Consider the following 23,626-nt stretch of genomic DNA (forward strand, 5'->3'; position numbering starts at 1 on the left):
GTTATTTTAGATTAGACAGCACCAAGTGTTTAGAATTGTATTTAAAAGGTTAAGGAGAGTGGTCATGCTACATTATGTTATTGCATTTGAAAAGGAGTCAGGAGAATATTGATAATATTCATTATACTTGGATAACGTTGTATTTTATATTATTTCTGTAGGGTTTAATCCATAATATTCACATGACTCATGCAACTTCACATCATAAATAACAATTTAGGGTCTTAACCTGATTATGTGAACAATTTAAAATGCCAGTCTTATTTTCCTACTGGACAACATTTTGGCTCAGTAGCTGTTTCTTTAAATGTGTTGTATAAATAACAGTAATTAGACTAGCGTTACTTTAACAGTTTAACAGTCTATAATAAGAATCGATAAAATTAGCATCATCCAGCTACTAACAGTAATTTGACTTAACTTGATTAAATTGTGTGTTTGGATCATTCCTGAATTGAAACCCCCTGCTAACCAAACTGAATCTCAAATAAAACAGTAAAAATTAAATCTAAATCTCTTTTTTTTTGGTATCATTTTTTTCTTTGGTATCTCTTGTAATTTTGTGAACATTTTTTTAAATCAACATAATAGTTAAATAGTAATTATTATGCATGGAACTTGTGTCCCACATGTTAGCATAACCTGTTGATGAAGTTTTTGTCATTTTCTATCTCATTTTTGTTATTTTGTGTCTCGTTTTTGTTATTTTCTGTCTTTTTCTGTCGTTTCGTGTCTCATTTTTGTCATTTTGTGTGTTTTTTTGTTGTTTTGTGTCTCGTTTTTGACATTTTGTGTCTTGTTTTTGTCATTTTATGTCTTGCTTTTGTCGTTTTGTGTCATGTTTTTGTCATTTTATGTCGTGTTTTGGTGTTTTGGGTCTCATGTTTGTCGTTTTGTGTCTTGTTTTTGTCATTTACATCATCAAAAAGTTTTCCTAAAGAATGTTTAGACCAAAGCTATGTGCTCTCTTCTGTTTTTCATATTTTCATCACATTGTCAGCCTTGATTGAATGTCTCTCTCTACTTCATATTATCAGGATCAGACTAATTCTTTGGACTGTTTTCCATCAGTCAGTTTGTCCTCTTGGTCAGCAGTAACAGCAGCTAAATATCTAGCTTCTACTGCTGAGAAAAAGATCACATTAGCATGGATTAGCAACCCTGTTACTGTGATTAGAGTAGAGTTAGCAAACAACACAGAAAACATGGAATAAAAATGCTACCACTGATGTTTAAGCTGAGCTAATTAAGCCTTTGATAGTTTATTACTGATGAATATGGAACAGAAAATTGCAAAAGAGAACTGGTATTTTTCAAAAATGGAATGATTCATTTATTTCCAGTCAGACATCACTTCAGAAAACTTCTTGAAATTGTTGACTGACTTAAAAGTCAACAGAAAAGTAGCATTCGGTTTCAAAATGTGGCATAAAATACAAAAATTAGCATTTACAACTGGTGTATTCTGTAGCATATTAACATGTGTTTGTTCTATATGCAGACACAGAAACCTAAAGTGAATATGACAAATGTCACTTTATATGGCATCTATTATTTTTCCATCCTGGGACTCTGGACAATGTGGGACAGCTGTTCTTTGTGCCGAAGCAGAATTTGCAATTCATGAGACTGGTCTAATCCAAGTCAAGGATAAAAGCTCCTCAAGCACCCTGCCTGCACGCTCTTTGTCTGAGGTCCTGAGTAGCTGCACACCAGCTGCACCTGTTCAAACACTCACTGCACACTCCCACCTGGTGGCCAACAGTTTTATTCACAACTCACTGTATGACGACATTTTCACTTGGGTTTTATTGTACTTTATTACATTACATAGGTACCAAAGGTGACAAGTGAGGAAGAAAATCCTACATCCAGCAGATAATTCACATATTCAGCTCTGTAATAAAATATGCAGGCATCCATAAGTAGTTTCAGAAAAAAATTATACCCAGGTCAATATGTAATTGAGGGACTTGCTGTAACATAGTTGACATTTTTGCTGTATTCAGGTCTAAAATCAACAAAGCCGCCTATAACCAAACACCACATGACATTTTTAGAGAAAGATTCTTCTAAATATTATATATACAACTGAGTAAAATTTAAATTGCTACACTTGACTCACACACTACTTTAAATTAAATAACTCAGAAAGCCTTGGAGTTTAAAATTTGATATATTGCCAAAAAATAAATATCTGTCATGATTATCTCAACTTAATAAAAAGAACACAATCAAAACTCTTTCTGAATCAGCTCATTTTATTATTGTTTAGCTAATTAGAAGGTGGTTGTTATTAAACTGGGATGGTTATTTAGTTGACATTTTAGTGATATCCAGTCATTTTTTTATTAATAAATAATTGTTTCCATAATAAATAATTGTGGAATTTGTAAAGACATGATCATAACGAACATAAAAACATTATTATTATTTTTTTTTTTACTTTTATAAAAATGCATGCAAGATGTATCCCATGGACTTCAAAAGTCCCTCAGTTATAGACTGACCCACCTGTAAAATATGCACGTCCGTACCTTTACCTTGAGGCCAAATGACCTAGATATGGATTTAAACTTTCACTGTTGAACTCCTTAAACTGGAAAGTCCAAGTCCTTTACTGCCAGTAAACCAAACTGACACACAAAAACTCTCAAAGTGAGATACCCAAACACCACAAGAGAAAACCATCAGTTTGAATGGAATATGTGTGGTGAGGAAAAACCCAGTCTGCTGCACACTGACACCGTTCACTTGCAGGAAACTGAAAATCTGACGTCCTTTGGGGATTTCATCTTTCTTCTTTTGCGAGGGTGCGCAGCGAGAGGCAGCGGCTGAGCTGCTGTACCGGACTTTCACGTCAGTTGAGTCTCAAACATCACAGATGTACACAAAATGTTCACACAGTTTAAATATTCAAACTGAAACAAGTCATTGTTTATAAAATAACAATAAAAAAAACTTGATTCCTGGAGGTAAAACAAATTGTACCTTTCATCAAGGAAGTGTCACTTCCTTTCTAACCCTTCACACGCATATTTACATTGCAGCTCTGCTGTGAAACCACAGGCCTCCACGGTTGGCCTTTAAGAGACGCCACACAACAAGCTGGAGGTTTAGTGGTGTACACAAAGGGTGTTTTGACAGGAGGCTTTGCTTAATGGAAGGGAATTTCCCTTGATCGTTTTTTAAATTAATTTTCTCCACATACAGTAGATTACTAGAGTACCGCATGTGCATTCAGAGGCTTCATTCTGTTGCCGCATTAGAGGAAGCAAACTGATTATCTGACTTCCAGTTCTGCAAAGTTTTTTGGACTTTATCAGGAAAATATATATTATACATGTAGCTGGAGTCCACGTGATGATGTCAAACTGTGAAGAAAAAAGACTTGATTTGTCGTAGCATCAAGACCTCCATCTAAATTTGTATTTCTCACTATGGGTCATTTAAGGCAGGATTGCAGTTTTCTGTAGGAGCCACCATCAGTCATGTCCTCTCCAGAAACTTGAGGTCTCCAGTTTTATGCACCAGTGTCTTTGGTTGAAGAATCTCCAACTGTATCATCGACAGTGTCACACATGTGTCTCTCTACAGCTTCAGGTGTGCATCGCTCCATTCAAACCACAACCTGAGTGACTCTGCTTGGCATCGGGTCTCCACTGCAGCCTGTCCAGGCTCTCCTGCAGCAGCTGGGCGCAGCCGGATAAATCCATGTGGCGTAAGGTGGAGAAAACATCTCCGAGGCTGGCGGTGGAGCGCTGGCTCCACAGCTTCAGCATCTGGTACTGCCTCTCCATGGAGTCCAGACCCAAACCGGCCTCCAGCTCCACTCGCTCCAGCTGCTGGTCGGCCACCGAGAGCCGACGCAGGAACTCCTTCCACCTACGCAGGGGCACCTCCTCGATGATGGCGTAGAGGACGACGGCTGGCCAGCGGTCTGATTGCTCGTCTGGTCTGGCAACTGGAGGGAGAAAATCAGAGACAATCAGTTGGCAGTAGATATACAGGCTGTCCATAAAGCCTCTTTACAGTTTTAATAATTTATTTCAAAGGCAGTTGATAAGATTTCTTAACCAGATTTGTTTTATTGTAATCTGTGTTTATTAAAGTTTGTAATCACATTGAAATTGTGTGTTTCAGGTATCCTGTTGGTGAAAGAAGTGCTATTAAATGAAACCCTAAAAAATGGCTACTCCTCAGACCGGTGGGTTGGAAGGGATGGGCCAGTTCCTTGGCCACCACGTTCACCAGATATCACTCCCTTGGACTTCTTTCTATGGTGTTATGTTAAAGATATCGTGTATCGAACAAAGATACGGGACATTACTGATTGAAGCAAAAGATTTCTGATGCCATTGCCACCATTCATGAGGGTATGCTACAGTGAACACGGCAAGAAATCGAGTACCGTCTTGATGTGCTTTGTGCAACTTATGGTGCCCATATAGAGGTGTATTAAATGAGGTAGAAAAAAACTTTGACAACCACTGATTACAATAAAACAAATCTGGTTAAGATACCTTATCAACTGCCTTTGTAATAAATTCTTAAAATTGTAAAGAGACTTTATGGACACCGTGTGCAAATACAAAAGAGACTTCTGTGTGTCCAGAAGATGTGTTTATTTTGTGGTTTTGATTGTCTCAAGTTGCTTTAAACTCACCGACAGACAGATTTAGGTTTAGCTAAAGCTGATCCAGAAAGAATGTGGAAGAATTTGACTTGCATGTCAGGATATCGGTAATTTTTTTTTTAGCAAAAACAAGCAAAAATCCGACTGCAATACATCCAGCAGCCATGTGATTAACCCTTAGAAAGAACTTATGGGAACCGTCGTCCAGTGAAGAGGATCACAGCATGAGTGACCTCTACCCTCCTTCTATGTTCAGTTTAAAAAAAAAAAAAAACAGCAGAAGAAAGTATGAAGGGTGAAAAGGATGGGGAGGAAGATGATTTCCAAACAGATGAGGAGGAGGAGGAGAAGGAGGACGAATGGAGGTGGAGAAGCAGGAGGTGCAGAAACGCAAAAAAGTTCAAGGTGATTCAGATTTAGACAACTGGTGGTGGTTTTCAGAAGAAATTCTGAAATAACACTTGGAAATCAGGGCGCAAGAAACAAGGAAAAGCGCGAAATTGAAAACAAATTACACCCTACACTCTTCCATAAGTGGAATCAATGTGTTTTTATGCCATTTTTGTCATTTTGGTTGAGAATAATCATTTGAATTATTGTTTTTATTATATTTTTGTCCACACAAGAGTGATTTCATGTTTGAAATATGTTTATTTTTCACTTTATAGCAGATTTTGAACATTTTGATGATTGAAAAAGATGATTATTACACAGAACAGCAACTGAAGAATGTCAACAACCATTTTCTTTCCTTTTGCTGTTTCTGCTCTCCATCCCTCCATCACCTCTTACATGATATTATCAGTGATAAAGAGCTTGGGGTAGTGATACAGTTTCTTTAAAAGTATAAAAAATAACTTGAAAATTTAAATGGAATGATATCAAAAATGTGCTTTTTGAGGAATAGCTGTAATATGAAATGATAAAAACTTTTCATTACAAAGATATTGCAAGAAAATTATAATTTTTGACCCACTTATGCATGTAAAGGTTAACCAAGCCACCACACAAAAGGAAACGCATGCAATATCTGACTTTAATGTAGGTTTGTTACTATGTGACTGTCTGATAAAATCCTCTAGAAACAATAAATGATAAAAACCAACCAGACAACCATCTTCAGCTTGAAAAAAAAAAGGATTTCCCCCACGGTGCCAACAGCAACATGACAATGTGTCTCTGATTCAAGTGTTTTGGAAACCTTCCAACACAACTGCAATTAATGTCACTAGTGATGCCAGGATGTTGTGTCTGGCATTTCTGACTGAGTTGAAAACCCCCACTGATGCTATAGTGCTGCTGTTGTAAGCTGGAGAAGCATTTAGAACCAAATAAGTGTAAAAGTAAATGTTAAATTTAAATAAAAAGCCAAAATTGTGCAGAATGTCCACATCAAAAACATTAACAAGCTCTTCTACAATGTGTGGTTGTAAACTACACAGATTTTACATTATTTATAACTGCGATATGAACGTAAATTGAATGCAAATCAAACAAAAAACTGTGAGAAAGATATAAAAGGATGCAAATCATTCGCAGTCGACAGAGACACACGTCCACTGTCTGATTTCCCCTAATGTCAAAATGCTGAAAAGACAAAGTGAAGGCGTTTTGTGCAGTAGTTTCCACCTCCGCATGCACAAGTGGTAGGTGATAAAGGGCATGTTGAACAAGCAGAGGTGAAAAGGTGAAAATACTGAAACCTGAGATGAAACATCCCAGCATGCAGGAGTCAGAGAGGGGAAGTGTTGCTGCTACAGTTCTTCAAAAAAATCTGATTAAATTTTTAAAAATTTAAGCAGGGTACTGACCTGTGACAAACTTGCAAGTTTTTGTGTGTGCAAGTATTCGCTCTACTGAAGTTTCTCGTGTGATACAAAACACTGAATTCCCTAGAAAATACTTCAAGATACTTTAAAATGCAAATTAAGCAAATAAAGCCAATGCTCGTGTTTCTGGTTTGTTAAATTTCTCAGCTTTTTTATTCAAGGTGAATAATTTTCTCTGATTTTATTTCAGTGTAAAAAAAAACAAAAAAAAAAAAAACAATAACAAACAATCAAAAGTTTAAAAGTGAAAATTTGGAAGAAAAATAATTTTATAATGGGATGGAATGCAGTATTGTTAAAAAAAATCTGAAAAATCTGTGAAAATAACAGCAAATATCTGTAAAATAATTTCTCTTTTGCAGTTTTAATTACAGACAATATGTGTAATTTTCTGGCCACATATTGTAAAGGAATGAATCAAAATTAGTAAAAATAAGGATTTTTAATGGGGAAATTATGTTCAATTTTACGTTTTGTTTTTTTTTTTAACAGTCAGGATGTAAATTAATACATTTTCCTGTGATTTTAAGAGATATTATCTGTAATTTAATGAAACAAGAAAAAGCAGTTAAAAATGTCTTACCATTTTTCAAACCTTAAGGTTTTTTTTTCAAATGATTAACAAAGAAATATCTGTAAAACATATCAGCAAATGGTGGTAAAGTGTAATTTTACAGTTTAACATTGTAAAAGAACAAATTATTTGTAAAATTATTTGATTTTGGGAGGGTTCATATGAAATTAAATTCCTTTTTTCTGTGATTTCTCAAGTTATCGTCTGTAGTTTAAAAGAATTGGGAAAATAGAAACATAAACAGTAAATTGTTCAAATATATTCCTGTTAAAAATAATGAACATTGCTTCATATGATGCACATCTATTATGAGAAGAAACTTAAACACCTCCTGCTAAACTTTGTGAAACACTTCCTTTGCCACCAGTTATCATCTCCATCTTTTCGCATCTGAAGCGAGTCTCTCATATCCTGTAGCTTTTTAAAAAAAAAAAAAACTATTGCAAAGTTTCGAGTCTCACAGGTTTCTTTTAAATGTGAGAAGAAAGAGAGGTCAATTTATCCTTATGTCTCTGAGATAAAACAATTTGTAGAGAGATGCAGTGTGACGTGAAGCATTGCAGCAGTAACATCTATGTTGTTCAAAAGGAAATTAATTTTTATGATCTTATAGTAAAATGTTCGAGCAATGTCCAAGCATTTATCTTGAGTTTGTGCTACTTTTTACTTCTTTTTGTGTCCCAAAAAGACCAGCATGTGTCAGATGTGGCCTCAGACCTTTGAGCGTATTATTCCACGGAACAGTTTTATCTTATCTTTACGTATTTTTTAATCAATATATCTTCCACGAACCCGTTGTGTCATGCCATTGGTACGTTTTTCTAATGTAGGCTTTCCGTGTGAGGAGGAACGTACATTTAACCAATGCATACCTGGTGCAGATGAAGAAGAGACATTCTTTGTTTTAGCGTTGCTAAGCATCAGAGATTAAAATCTACGTGTGAAGTCTGCACTGTGAAATGATCAAGTAACGTCCGCAGTTTCCTAACCTCCTAATATGGTCAATCTTTGATCTTGTCATCAGACAACTCAAATTTTCTATGACTGAAACACACATCTGTCACAAAAAACAATGATGCATTTTGATTCTTTCTTAGATTTATTAAAGGTCTTCTGAAAATCTGATGGGTCAAAACTGTCCATACAACAACGCTAATGTTTGGTTAAATGTCTTGTTTTATCTTTGATCTCCTCTTGACTGAATCGGTGCAGTTCAACCAGATCTATTGGCTTGTTTCTTCATCACAGTCCACAGATTCTTGATGGGACCTTGAGGAGACCAGTCTAAAGCCTTAATTCTAGCCTGATTTAGTCATTTCTGGACCATTTGTGATGCGTGCTTGGGGTCACTGTCTTGTTGAAAAACCCATCTGCATCCAGGATTCAATCTTCTGGCTGATGAAAGGTGGAGTTAATCCTCCTCCTTTTTCATTATTCCTTTTAATTTGTCTAAAGCACCAGTTCCTCTGGCACCAAAACAGCCCCAGAGCATGATACTGCCCCCACCGTGCTCAACAGTAGGTTGGGTGTGCTTGGGGTTTAACGCCTCAACTTCTCTCCACCAAACATATTTTTCAACTTTGTGGCCAAATGACACATTTCTCTGCTTTATCTGACCTCTGAATTTACCTCCACAAGGCCTTTTCTTTGCCCGTGAAATGAGCAGCAAACTTCAGTCGAACTTTAAGGTGATGCTTCTACGTTAAGGGCTTCCTTCTTGCATGGCAGCCTCTAAGCTTTTGGTAAAACGTAAAAGACATCAGCAACTTCAATTTCATTGCTCACCTACTTTTCGGGGATTCGTGGTTGACCTCTGAACATCCTGACCAATTGTCTCGAACCAGCAAGTATTAGTTCATGTTTTCTTCCAGTGACTCAACTGTACCGTGCACTTTCTACTTACACAGACGATTTGGGGATCTATAGTTGCTTTGATTGACTCCACGTTACGTCAGTGATTTGCTTTTTCAGATCTTCATCGTGCTGGACCCTATTAAAACTGGCTCAGAGGAGTCAGCAGCGGCAGTCAATCTTAATCACTCATGACAAGTTTAGAGAAAACTCAAGTTGCTGTATGTATATCTTGGACCCAGCAGATTGGGTCTTGTTTGCAGAAGACCTATAATAAATTTATGAAAGAACCAAAATGCATGATTGTTGTTTGTGACAAAGATTCAAGTATTTCAATGATTCCATTATAGGAAATGAAGAGTCATAGGAGTCATTGGTAACTTAAGACTGCAATGATAAACGCTGTCTCTACAAGTGTATATAAACTTTTGTTCACCCACTGATGACTTTAGCTTTAAATGCTACCCCCCCCCACCTTCTGACCTTTAGTGTGAAATGATGCCCATGTTCACAGTTGGTTTACTTTCCTTAAGTTAGTTTCTGTTGCTCACTGTAGAGCAGAAAACCAATAAACATCCACTACATCGAACTTTGGAACAGGATTTTGAGTGATTTTTTTTTAACCACCAACATGTTTACATTATATATAATATCTGGACAGCATAGTATTTTGAATCACTTGTCTCAAGTCTAAATAAAGGTTTGCTGAGATGCTTACAGCTAAATTTATTTCTTCCTTCTACATCCTGAGTTTAAGTTGGATTCCTCTCTTTATGCCTAGTCCGGTTCCAGGTCACACAAGAAAGTCTATTTTAGACCAGTTACTCATCTTTTTAAATTGTGGACAGGAAGTTAGTTTCTTGCTTTCATGAGGCAAAATGTCTCATGAAAAATATGAGCCTGGCACTGAAACTGCAATGGCAATGATTCCATTACAGCGTTACTTAAAAGAGTACTGAACTTCCTTTAACAATCCTCTCTTCCTCTCACTCTGGTTAAGGTAATTAAGGTATTGCAGTAACAGAAATGCTATACAGCGGGTTCTCAGTTTACAATGTCCTCAACCTACGGCGTTTTGTCGTTGCATCGGAACTGGCTACGTGGAACTAGTTGGCAAGTGGAGTGGACGAATACTTCGTCACGCGGCGCTACAAGACAGCCTTGTTTCCATTCTCCGATTGTACACTACCCTGGATTGTGCTACATTAACTAACTTTTTGTCCTTCATTATGGCTCCCAAGCGTAAGTCAGACTCTTCTGATGCTTTGAAGAAAAGGAAAGCCGTCTCCATGGAAGTGGTATTAGACAGAATAAAATGCTCGGAACAGGGCGAAACACCGACGAACATCGGTCAGGTTATAAAAATAGTGCAACATATTGTGTTATCTTCTTGTAAAATGACTCCTACATGCATGAAAGTCTTGATATTCATGACTTTTTTTGAAGAACTGATGGATATTGTGATGCATGTATGCTTGGGGCTCATTGTCTTGTTGAAAAACCCAACTGCGTCCAGGATTCAACATTCTCGCTGATGATTTTAGGTGTTCAAGATGAATGTGGAGTTTATCCACCTTGATTTTCATTATTCATTTTACTTTGTCTAAAGAACCAGTTCCTCTGGCATCAAAACAGTCCCAGAGCATAATACTGCCACCACCGTGCTCAACAGTAGCCATCTCCATGGAAGTGAAATTAGATATAATGAAACACTCAAGTTGTAAAAACAGAGCAACATATTCTGTTATCTTCTTGTAAAATGACTCACATGCATGAAAGTCTTTGGTATTTATGACTTTTTCAAAGAACTGATCGATATCATGATGCATGTAACAGCTTTGTTTACATTTTCGCTGGAGTTCCGACTTACAGCGAAAATTGACTTACATAGATCTGCGGGAATGGAACTGCGATGTAATGGGATGACCTCTGACGTCTTATAAAATCGTGCACATCGTCACATTATTTTATATTGTTGGTTATCAATTTTGATAATAAACAGCAACAATTTCCCCAAGTGGAACAATAAAGTATATTGTATTGTATTGTATTGTAATTAATGCTAAGCAGTTCAAGCCTAGTTTAACATGCTACTGCATTTTTTAACAGTGCAGTACAGTGCAGCCTCTGCTGATGGACAAAAACGCCGTAATATCTTACATACACATGTAACTGATACGTATATGTCCAGCTCTTTGTTTATACAATTCTGAGAATGTTTTGGGCAATAAAAAGCCTCTTGAGTTCCCGTTTATTAGTGATCTACCACCTGCACTGGTGATGCAAGGTGTCGGAAAAATACAGTCAAATGAAGAAATACGTAACCACTTAAGGTAAATGGAATTATAGTAAATAATTTGGAGGTGAACTTTACACGACACCTTTGATAAGACTGCTTTGTGAGGTTGTGTAAGGCGACGATTTTCAGGACAGAAGATCAGCTGAATGTAGATTGAATGAGGTTTTAATTTGCATCTCCTGAACATGAAGGGAGAATCAGGGGTTTATGATGCCGGAGTTTTATTGAAGTGAATACATCCTGTTAAGATGTTTAGTTGCTCTTAAGACCAGCTCTGTTTGTTTGCATCTCTGCATAGATGTAATAAACCTACAAGCAGACCGACTTTTCATTTTCTTTCTCTCGAGTGTGTTAGAATATTTGTGAATAGTTTCATGAATGTGGCAGTCAGCTGTGAAAGACAAACTAATATATTACACAAAGTCCAAACTAGCAAGTCATTCATTGTCGCTGGACATCAAACAGTGGATCTCACCTGGGAGGTGGCTGCCTGGTGGTGGAGGGCTGACGGGGGCTGAATTTGAGTCCGATATGGGTGGAATCTGACTGACAGGCATCATGGGAGTTTCCTCCCATGTCTGGAAAGAACAAACCAGAAAGTGGAATTAAAATGTCAGTCAAACACCAGCAAAATACCTTCATGATTTATTAGAAGTCAGTTTAGCTTGATCACAAATTACTATCAACATTTCATCTGCGCTCTCGTTGGCCTTTATAGGTGTGTGCATCTTTCTATTCTTGTATTTATTTTTAACAAGACCCTCTCATTGGCTACCTACAGCACTGCTTCAGTCTAGATCGCTATCAGAACAGAACACAAAGTGCATGAAGCTGAGTACAAACCAGCGTGGTTGGGCCTCGATGATGCTGTTGTTCTGTAAGGAGGAAAACAGATGTTATCAGTGAGCTTCCTGCTTGTCAGCGTTGAGTCAAGAGAGCACATTTAAAGAATTACATTTTTAAAAATCACTTTACATTTCTGTCAAACTGTGGGACACTTTGTGTATGGGATCGTAAATAAATGTCTAAATGTGTAACTACCAAACCACAAAGTGCCGATATAGTCCTTATTCTTGTTTTTGACCGTGTTTACATTATAAATAATATCATGACAGCATCATTTTTCTCCAGTATAAGCAGGTTTTCTGAGATAGTCATTAAAAAAAAAAACTTTTACTCTTTCTTTTACTTCTTAAGTTTAAGTGAGTTCCTTCTCTTTATATCTCCTCTGTAAATTTTTTTTATTATTTTGACGGTAAAATTCAGGCAGCTGTGGTTGCCAGAACGCTACTGTAAAATCATGGTAAATAAATGTCTCGATACTGTTGGTTTTATGGTTAAGAAACGTGCTTCATTCCATATTATTTTGCTGTAAAGTTTTAACCTTTAAAGAAGTTTTAGTTTTACATGAAAGTTTACATGAAAACACCGTATAAAATAAAGTTTTTGTAACTTATTAGAAATATTACAGCATTTTTCCATTATCAGCACAACAGTAAGTGTATTTAACATTAAATATGTGCATTTTTAGCAAGCATTCCGGTTATAGCTGTCATAAATATTAAACCATATGTCCGTTCATCAATTTGACATGTCCAAACTGTATTTTTTAAGTGAAATAAATGCAAAAATCACCACGTTACTTGTTATAAATATTACAGCATGTTTCCATTATTAGCAGAAACTGTGAAAACTGGAATTCTTTTTGAGAAATAAATGCAAAAAATTACAATATTGATGTTATACATATTACGGCATGTTTCCATTAAATAACTGCAAGGGAAGGGTAATTTTTTCAAAAGAACCTTTTTTTTTTTTTTTTTTAAATACGGTTTTCTCCTGATGAGCTTATTTACGGGGATTCAGTGTTAAATAAACTGCATCAAACTGTTTTAGAGTTAGCTTTTCACCATAAAATTTACCAGCATTTTTTACAGTGTAGTCCAAGTCAAAACCGCAGTTTCACAAGTATTCATCCATTTTTACCAGTTTTTCATTTTATTAACTGCGGGGAAGAAAGTAGTTTCTTTTTTTCACCAGACAAAATGTGACAGTGATGGAGGGAATAGTCCTTATTTTTAAAAAACTGTGATATTGTGATGGAAAAACACTCAACAAACAGTAAAAGTCCTTTTTTTTACCAAAGTAAAAAAAGACAAACATGTACTTAACTGTCGAAAGTATGTTGGAAAATGGCTCCTGGTGGTTTTGGATTATTATGTATTATAATAGTAGATGTACTGTTTGACAGTTCTATATACCATATTTTGTAAAACATTAATTAATTATGTTTAGCCTCAGCTGTTGAATAAATGTGGTGGAAGAAGAATATTCAAGTATCTATGCCCTTAACTACAACACCTGAGTAAATATTCTTAGTTACATTCAGTCGCTGGTTACCGTTTACTACGGGGTCCTCGGACAACTCCAGATCTTTGTTTTCACTCCAGCAGGGACAGTTGTCTGAATATCTGAACAGGTTCCTGGTGTAGAGCAGCATGAGCCAAAAGAGCAGCAGAAACAGGACACCGACCACCGCCAGAAAAACCCAGCTCATTTGGTTCTCTGCTGCAAACACAAAAACACGCGGTCATCGTTAATTACATCATCATTTCTAGTATACTGAGCTGAATCATGTTCCAAGGAAACACAGGAAAGAAGCAGGAACTATGAAGTTGCAAAAAACACTAATACCAAAGTAAAGCAAATTTCACCACTGAGTCATGAAGCTAAACAATAAAAACAGCAAGCAGTGAGTTATTCTGTCAGATTTCTTGGTAAAAATTCAAAGTTGGAACTAACTCTTAGGTGGAAGTTTAGTCATAACCAGGCCTGACGTTCTGTTTGTCGCCGAGGGTCTGGTAGATGGAGCTGGAGTTGGAGCTGGAGATAGAAGTCATACACAGTATCAGGAAAATGACTTGATTTTTGTCATCAAATTACCACACAAAAGCAGTTTGCATCCTTAGAGAACACCTTCACCTTCAGATGTCTGCTGCAAAAACCTCTGTTTGGGTGAATTCACAGTTGCATTTCCTCAGTTTTAAGTCATTTTGCGGTAGATTGATTTGAATGTTTGTGGTCATTGTGTTGCTGCATCACTTCTAAACAACCGCCTTGACATTTTCCAGTGAATGATAAATTTGGACATTTATTTTTATCTTTATAGTAGCGAAGGGTTCAAGCCCAGAGGCAGCAAATCGGCCCTAAAACATACAGCAAAGAATTTCTCCAATCTACACTGTGAATGTTTGAGTGATGTATTCACTATGGATGAAAACAACACAAGAATTTGTCTGGTATTAATTAGCATTGATTGTGTTTGTTTGTAAGTGTAACTCAGATAAAGATCTGACCATATTTACTGACCAATATACACATAAAGACAAAAATACGTTGAAGGGTCTACTTACGTTTTCTTGTTATTGTAGATGTAGTTGTAGATGGATTAGAGAAATTAAGAGGGCATATCTTTGTACATGCTAGCTTTGTCTGACACGCCTTCCTGAAAAAACAAAGAACAAAAGAGACAACGCTCACCCTCAGTGGCAAAATCCATGACTTTTTTCTTTGTAAAACTACATTTCAAAGTTTATCCAAAGCTAATATGAGGGTTCAACAACCTGAATTAGTCAGATTAAGTGGATATCTTCAGACATTCACCTTTTTAATACATAATTTCCTCTTTGTTTCTGCCTGGACAGCCCCGCATTAGCTTCAGATAATCATTTAAACACATTTAGTAAGCTTAGATTAGGGATCTTTTCATTGGCAATATAGTCAGAATGAATGATTTCTGCAACCTGAAAATATTTAAGAGGCTATAATGGAACCGGTCCTGCAAAACTGACAAACTATCATGAAATATGTGTTGTTTTTGAAAGAAAAATCAACAACTTAGTGTGGTACAAGCAGTAAAAAAACCCCCACAAAGGACACAAACTCCGAGTAAGTCAGAGTAAACAAAGAGTCAACTTTGTCTTAAACCACTGAAACAATCAGTTATCAACTGTTACAGATTCAAAGGTTTTATGTCAACAAATATGTAGACAAACCGTTCAAGCGTTGTTTTCAACCTCACAGAAATTTACTTGAACACATTCAGTGCACCAGCTGTTATCTGTATGTTCAAAATGAGTGTATTTGCATGTATTCAGAGCTGTCACTACAGCAGGCAGGTGGAATCATTTCTGACTTCATTTGCAATTCTGTGTGCCAATCTGTCACAAAGAAGACAAACTGAAGGTTTTGTGTCTCACTTTTTGCATGGCTGGCACTTCTTGATGTAGTCGGGATTTTTATCAGCATCTGCAAAACATGTAAAAGGCTTTTTTTAATGAATAAAGCTACATCAGATTAGACAGAATATAAATTGGCGTGGCTGAGTCTCGACTCGATTTGACTTCACTTACTGATGCAGTCTTCACAGGAGCATTTCTCACAGTCTTCAGACTCCTCTGAATAGTAGAAATTCTCTTTACAGCCACACACCACGCTGCTATTAAAGGAGCAAGGACTTAATGTAATCTGATAATCTGTCAGGAGGGAAGCAAAACACAGCGTTTGTGTCTCAACCTGCAGCATGCATGCACATGGATGCAAGAAAATCTGCAATATGAGAGTGTACAGTTTACAGTGACAAATAATAATGAGAGACTTTCACAATAAAAGCTTCATCACAAGAGGTTAATGTAATGGTAACTTCCAAAGAGAGTGTTGTATCTTAGATATTTAAATAACAAGAAAATGGCATATGATTTTCTTACACAATATTCAGTGATATCTGATACTTACGCTTACAAAACGAACACAACAAACACTTCGGGCGACAGTTTTTTAGTGCTGTGAATGTGCCGTCCTCACATTTGTCACATTTAGGATTTGCACCCGTTTTATTTAAAAAATATCCTGGGAAAGAGGAGAAACGTGATGAGTTAGCATGACGGTTCCAGCAAAACTGAATGCCAATGCTGCTTTGTATTTTTTTCTAAAAATGACTTACCAGGTTCGCACTCTATTTGACATGTTCCTTTGGTCACCTCAGCGTGACTCTGCTGATGGGAAATGATGGAAAGTATCAGCAGGAAAGCCTGAAACAAAATGTGAGGTTTTGATTGAGGTCCCACATCAACAGGTCTGACATTTGCACATTACAGCTTTAAAGAGAGCTGTAGTGGAAACTTGGCCTAATATTAGTCATCAGGTCACTGCACAGGGCTTTTTTTTTTTTTTTTTTTTTTTTTTTTTTGCTTTGTAATTTTCCTACACCTTTGACTTCAAGAAGGTTTTTGATTCAGTTTCCTTTTTTTAGTTTATTTAGCCTCCCCATCCACCTGATCCATAGATTCAGACCATCAAGACAGAGTTAGACACATAAAAATAAGGAAAATGTCAGATTTTCTCATTTCCAACTGTCCTTCATTTACGTGACATCCCATCAAAATCACTTTATTCTGTATTTCTTAATTTAAAAAATTGCTAAAAGTGAATATTTTGTAAAAAAAAAAAAAAAAAAAAAAAACAAGACAGTTGATGCTCTGTGGTGAAACCATGAGGACTTAAACTTGTTGTTCAATTGGAAAATGTAACCAAATCCAATCAAAATCACTATATTCTGCATGTCTCTTTTAAAGATTTTGCCAAAAATAAAACATTTAAACTATCCGGATTCTGTTAAAAACAAATGCTTCAGCACTTCTTGGTGCAACTAAGATACTATAAGTGACTCACCTGCAAGCAACAGTGATATGACAATAATTCTAGGGCTTTTCCACTGAACTACAGATCGTGTTTGGACAGATCAGATAGGTGAAAAGTACAGAAATAAATTCTAAATGTATGGCATTTTACATTTTCAGGTTTCTGTTTCTAGCCAAGGTTGAGCTGCAGGTCTTTATATTGCAGTAAAAACATGCAGAAACTGCTTAAAGTTCAGAAGGTAAAGCAAATATCATCCATAACTGAAACGAGTTTTGGTCAATGGTCAGATGCAGCCAGTGAGAAGCTCCTTCCTGATGCATATTGATGAGGAATGAACCAGATCAGTTACTGGTAAGACATTTGTGAGTCCAGCTTCTCTCTGCATCACGGCGTAATGTGATCTGAGGACGGCAGCGTGGATACTGTTGCACAGACAGATACTCAACAGTGCAGTAGTGGATTAACTTCTAAGCATTTATTTGTCCAGTTGGGCCTCAAGAGATTAAGAGAAATATAGTTCACACGTAGTTGTACAAGTAGATAGAAAACCCTGTCTATGATCAGTGGACCATGACAAAACTACTCACTTAACAGTGATCCATTACAAAAGTTAGCTAACGAAGTTCATGCACATTTCTGCACTCTCTAAGAATTTCCATTACTTTTTAAGATTTATAATCCTAAATGCTTCCTGTTTGACTTTTAACACTTTCTGTCTGCAGACTTTTTAAATCTACGCTACTGAAATGTCCTTATTCTTGAAAGAAAAGTTGTTTTTTTCAATGAAGATAACATTAAACGAATGATAAATCCAGTCTAGACATAGTTAATGTGGTAAGTGACTATTCTAGCTGGAAACAGCTGATTTTTAATGGAATATCTCCATAGAGGTACAGAGGAACATTTCCAGCAACCATCACTCCTGAGTTCTAATGCTACACTGTGTTTGCTACGGTAGTGTATATGTTACTGTTGTGCACTAAAACACCAAGTCAAATTCCTTATATGTTAAAAAAGAAAACCTCCTTGGCAATAAAACTCTTTCTGATTCCCATAAGGGAGGCAAAAAGCAGATGGTTGCACAAAACAGAGCCTTGAAGGAGGATTATGAACATTAAATTATTGCTATTATCACTAGGAGTATTCATAAAAAGGTGTTTTCTCTGTGCCAGTAGAGACGCTGTGAAGTTTCTTCTAAGTTTGCCATCGGAGGGTTTCATCATCTACCTGCTGCTCAACATAAAACACCTTGCTTATGGATAGAAATGATATATATAATTCGACGGAGGAACCTTCTATCCTTCTGCTGCTGGGTTTATTCCACCTTTATGTATATTGAGCTGTTTGAAAATTAACTTTAGTAGATACATTGTTTGGAATGTTTGACCCAGAACAATCTTCATCTGATTTAGAAGCAAATTCTTGCATCTTTTGGGCGCAGACACGTCTACATGTGTACATTTTAGTGTCAATTAGTGGAACAACAGGAGATTCACCAATATTTTCTCTTCTTTGTAGTCCTTTATTGTTGTTAAATAAAAATCTTTGGGTTTAGTCATTTGAAGATGTCACCTTCGGCTCAGGGAACTTGTGATGGACATTTTTAGCTATTGCTGCCATTCTACAGATCAAACAACTGACAGAGAAATAACCTGCAGATTAAACAATAACACCTACAATCAATAGGTTATTAGACTTTCTCATCAGAGCTGCAAGACCATGACAGAGATTCCTACTGACAAAATGTCTCCGATCATCAACACTTCAGCCTCAAACAGCTGATTCAGAAGCACCATGTTGAGCTTAAATGGGAACTTTTTGAGAAATGAAATGACAGCAGTGACGGCGAACATCTCTGTGGTTCACCGCCACTCAAAAAATATATGAATAAACACTTCTTAACTCCTTTAACTGAGCTTTTCTCTCAGACCCTGTATGTATGTTTAGCTATTTTCAACAATCTGGTGCAAAGGTTTCTGTATGAATTGATTTACTCACCAGGACAAACTGCATGTTGGGAGAGCAGACCGTGAGGAAGCAACAAGCTACAGGTAGTCTCACTCATTTGAGGAAAGCAATAAATCAGAGGAAGCAGGAGTGGAGCCCAATAAATTCACCAGCAGGAGGATTCATTCTGCCGTGAACTCGTCTGTAGATTTCCTTTAAGGCGGTCGCTGCTGAGAGGAAAGCTGCTGCGTTCATGGGAGCTGGCGTTTGGATCAGAGCTGTCAGTTCTTTGGAGTCTTCAGAGAAGTGCGACTAGAAACAGGAAACACAATGAGATCACACACCTCCCCACACACACACACACACACACACACACACACAGAGTGAGAGTCAACTGTTAGTGGCAACGTCAGAGAATGAGTTCCTGAACCTGAATGTTTCTTGTAATTCCACTGAAACTCTGAGATAACGATGCGGTTCAGACAGAAGGACCAGTGACACACGAGGGAATAAGTCACGAGCCGGATGCAGAGGTTGCTGCTGGTGGTTTGGTTGTCTGAGAGGAGGACAGACACACTGCGGAAATATTAATGACCTCAATGCAAATTATTATAATCTTTTCTATTTATTCAGAGGCAGGACTGAAACCAAAAATAGACATTTGAATGAGATGCTGACACTTGGATGAGAGTGAGAGTCACGCAAATACAGTAAAACTTAATAATCTCTGATCTGAGGAATGATTTAAATAAATCAAACATGAAAGTCTGCTAAACCCACACCCACACACACACACACACATATATATATATACAAATACAAATATGTATATATACTACCAGTCAAAAGTTTTAGAATGTTTTAGAATGTCCCAGTTTTTCCATTTGTAATTGAAATTCAAGTAGTTCAAGTCCAACGTAGAGCTTGAAATGATACAATGGTAAGTGGTGAACTGAAAGAGGTTTAAAAAGAAGGTAGGGTTACCCAACACTGCAAAAATAAATAAATAAATACAAAACAGCCTTTTTCAGGGAACAGAAATGGGTTAACGACTTAAAGCTGTTCTGCAGCAATGGAGGTTGGTCAAGCCCTGAAAGTTGGTGCTACCAAATCCTACAGGAGTCCTACAGAATTTCACTGTATTCTCATGCACACTGACAAAAAAGGCATCTTAAATCTTTATTTTATTTTAGTCATTTACCTAGCTTAGAGCATTTCCTCAGTTCCTCAGTTCCATTATTGCTAACTTTCCTGCTGGGGTAGGAATGGGGTTTGCACAGTTTTATTGTATTTTTTGTGTTGCATTTTGTTTAGATGAAAAGTGCTTTATAAATAAAGTCTGCTGGATTGATTGATTGACATAAATAAGTAACTAAGGGGGTATTTTTAGTCATAAAGTCCCTAATTCATGTCTAAACTTTTAGAATATAATGGAGTTTATTACCATTTGCATAGGTACATTACAGCACAGGTAGATTGGACTTAGAATAAAAGTTATATATAAATATGCATCACAAAAATAAAATATAAAAGCACCATCATAAAAAGCTCTCAGTATATTAAAAAACTATGACAATAATAATATCCTCAGCAGTTATTGCAGGTATTATATAGAGTACAGGTGTAATGTTGCACATGTTGATTTGGAACATACAGTGGTGGAAAAAAGTTTTCGGACACCCTTAAAATTTTACACAATCTCAAATATTATCATGAAATATTTGTGGAAAAATCTTTTTTGTGTTTCAAAAGGTGCGGCTGCATTAGAGAGACACAAACACATACAAATGATATTTTTTTGTTTATTGTTTACAAGAAAAACGAACAAAACTAAATTCTACCAAAATGACCCAACACTCAAATTTTTTCTTTTCATGGAACCAATCAATTTTAAGTTTTTAGTGGCTTTTTTCAGGATTTATGTAGTATTATGGCTGTGATTGTACCAAAAGAAATTACACTTGAAGACCTGAGAGTGATTCTTAATGCAAAATATATGCAATTGGCATAAAAATCCAGTTTTTTTTTTGTTTTTGTTTTTGTTTTTTTTTTACATTTCAAGCTGCTCTGAACACTGGAATCACATCAGCAAAAGGGAAGTAAGACTTTTCAGAGATAAAACCGACATGTGACAGACATATAGCACACACCAGGCTGGTGAGTAACGAGGACAAAACATAAGATGTGAAGATGATTTGCTGTATCGGGCGACATGCGTTTGATCAATATCATGTCCCACGTTAAAACCCCTAATATTGTGTATTTCCCCCTTGTGTCATCAGAGCAGCATCTATCAGACCTGTGGGTTTCTGTGGTGTCGGATCCTTCAGGTTCGTCTAACAGAGGCTGGATCGGATCAGGATTTAGGGATGTGGGAGGTTTTGGGCTCTTGGTCATGTTTCTCCAGCTGTTCCGGAGCAGTTTTTTGCAGTAAAATTGCAGCAAATTTCAGTGCAAATGAGACACTAATTACACATGAACCCTCTGACCCACTTTTATTTGACTGGGCTGTTTATTAGTAGCATAAGATGGTGATCTGAGGCGTACTAGATGTGTCCTAGAATAATTTACATCTCTTCTAATGAGTCCTCTTTAATGATTTACTAAAGTTTCATTGTCTTTTTTAATGCTTTATTGCTGTTTTTAAATTTTTTTTGCTGACTTGTTTTGGAAAGCACTCTAGCTTTCATTTGATGTATTTTCAACTCATTTCTAGTTTTTCCATTAAGATTTCAGAAACCTACACTAGTTTATGCATTTTATAGAACTGTTTTGAATCAGGCTTTATTAGTTATTGTTATAATGTTTGCTTGTTTTGTTAGAATGTTCTTCATTGTCAGCCAACTTTTCAAGATACATTAATTCTAATTTAATAGTTTTCCCTGATGGTGGCACTAGAGGACAGGTCAGGTTTCATTAACTAGGAGTTATTTGTGTGCTCAACAAATAAACTAAATGCCTGAAACAAAAACTTGGTCAACACTTTTATGTAAATCATTTTCTGGAGGGTCAGATTGACCCTAATATAATGTGCTTGTAATATTTGAGGACAATAGGAGAGTTAAAGATTGATTTTTGTTCATTTAAGTTTCTGTTAATACATTAATGTTTCTGGGACACTTTGAATCCAGTACATTTATCAGACTGGGCAACTTCTTTGCAACGTGACGTTTCACATAGAAAATGCTGTGATGAATTTAAGGTAATAAGATACAAACATTCATTCACTTTTAAATCAAACTGAGTCCAGCTACACCCTCAACACTGTCTGGGTTTTTAGTGATTTTTTCCTAGAAAACTACACGTTTATGCATCTTACTTGGTTAAATAAAGCTAAAGAATACAAATTCGGATTAAATACTGATATTTGTTCCTTCTGAGTGGGTGCATCGAGTTTTTTAGGACACTTTATGCATCTATCAGTCTAGGAGGTTTATTTGTATTGTAAGATTTCACATTAAAGTAACTGAGATACACAGATGCTGTAAGATGTGCTCACTTTCACATGAAGTGAGTCCAGTTTGAACCTCAACACTGTCTGGGTTTTGGAAAAAACACTGTCTCTTTTTGATGTTGATGCTTCCTCAATTCATTTCTTGTTTTCAGTGATTTTTTTTTTTTTTTTTTAAAACAGAATCCTACATGTTTATGCATCTTAGCTGGTTAAATAAAGCTAAAGAATGAGAATTAAGTTCAGTTTTTCAATATTAATGATCAATGTTGATTAAATTTGGTGCAGTAACATTATTGGGACACTTTCTTCCTTTAATTCGAGTAAATTTATCAGACATTTATCAGAGGAAAAAAAGACTCAGTTGATGTTTCCCCAATTAATTTATTGTTTATAATTATTTCTTTCAGAATTCTGCACACATTTATGCATCTTAGCTGGTTAAATATAGCTAAAGAATGAGAATTAAGTTCAGTTTTTCAATATTAATGATCAATGTTGATTAAATTTGGTGCAGTAACATTATTGGGACACTTTCTTCCTTTAATTCGAGTAAATTTATCAGACATTTATCAGAGGAAAAAAAGACTCAGTTGATGTTTCCCCAATTAATTTATTGTTTATAATTATTTCTTTCAGAATTCTGCACACATTTATGCATCTTAGCTGGTTAAATATAGCTAAAGAATGAGTACTAAGTTCAGTTTTTCAATACTGATGACCAGTGTTGATTTTTATGCAATAAATTTGGAGCAGTAACATTATTGGGACACTGCTGTTTACTTTATTTCGGGTACATTTATCAGACTGGATGCAAGACGTCACACAGGAGTTCCATAAGGGATTTACATAGCTACAGTAACATCTGCATTTTCAGCTTCACTTTTTAAATCAAGTGAGTCCAGTTAGAACCTTAATACTGTCTGAAGATTGGGGAAAAAAAGAGACTCTTGGTTGATGTTTACTCAACTAATCTATCGTTTTCAGTGATTTATTCAGAATCATGTACGTGTTTATGCATCTTACCTGGTTAAATAAAGCTAAAGAATGAAAACTAAGTTCAGTTTTTCAATATTAATGATCAATATTGATTAAATTTGGTGCAATAACGTTTTTAGGACCTTTAATTCCAGCAAATTTACCAGACTGGGGAGTTCCTTTGCAGTGACATGACACAATAAAATGATCTTGTGATGCATCATGCAGATTAAAACATTATGGGAGCAGCTTTAACACTCTGAAAACTGCATTATTATTATTTTCCTCGATGGCTAAAATCAGCAGCAGACTACAGATAAATAACAACGTGAACGCGGTGCTTGGGTGAGGATTTCACATT

General features: G+C 36.2%; 1 protein-coding gene across 1 annotated transcript; it reads right to left on the bottom strand.

The window, feature by feature from the left end:
• Positions 1 to 1,744: 1,744 nt before the first annotated feature.
• Positions 1,745 to 23,565, bottom strand: si:ch211-112c15.8 (tumor necrosis factor receptor superfamily member 1A). Its single transcript, XM_023292623.3, has 11 exons — positions 18,888 to 23,565; positions 16,192 to 16,279; positions 15,984 to 16,097; positions 15,602 to 15,724; positions 15,449 to 15,497; positions 14,603 to 14,694; positions 13,992 to 14,072; positions 13,590 to 13,757; positions 12,033 to 12,064; positions 11,665 to 11,767; positions 1,745 to 3,964 (listed from the first exon to the last, which is right to left on the bottom strand). The coding sequence occupies exons 1-11, from the start codon at positions 18,900 to 18,902 to the stop codon at positions 3,600 to 3,602; spliced, it is 1,230 nt and encodes a 409-aa protein (XP_023148391.3). The 5' UTR covers positions 18,903 to 23,565; the 3' UTR covers positions 1,745 to 3,599.
• Between the last annotated feature and the right edge of the window lie 61 nt (positions 23,566 to 23,626).

This window comes from Amphiprion ocellaris, chromosome 8, assembly GCF_022539595.1.
Source record: "Amphiprion ocellaris isolate individual 3 ecotype Okinawa chromosome 8, ASM2253959v1, whole genome shotgun sequence".
Lineage (NCBI taxonomy): Eukaryota > Metazoa > Chordata > Actinopteri > Pomacentridae > Amphiprion > Amphiprion ocellaris.

Excerpts from the sequence above, each read along its gene's own strand:
- si:ch211-112c15.8 (XM_023292623.3), bottom strand. Across the intron at positions 16,098-16,191 it reads TCAAATAGAGTGCGAACCTG|GATATTTTTTAAATAAAACG; the intron begins GTAAGTCATTTT and ends CCTCTTTCCCAG. Across the intron at positions 14,073-14,602 it reads ATCTACAATAACAAGAAAAC|CTCCAACTCCAGCTCCATCT; the intron begins GTAAGTAGACCC and ends TTCTATCTCCAG.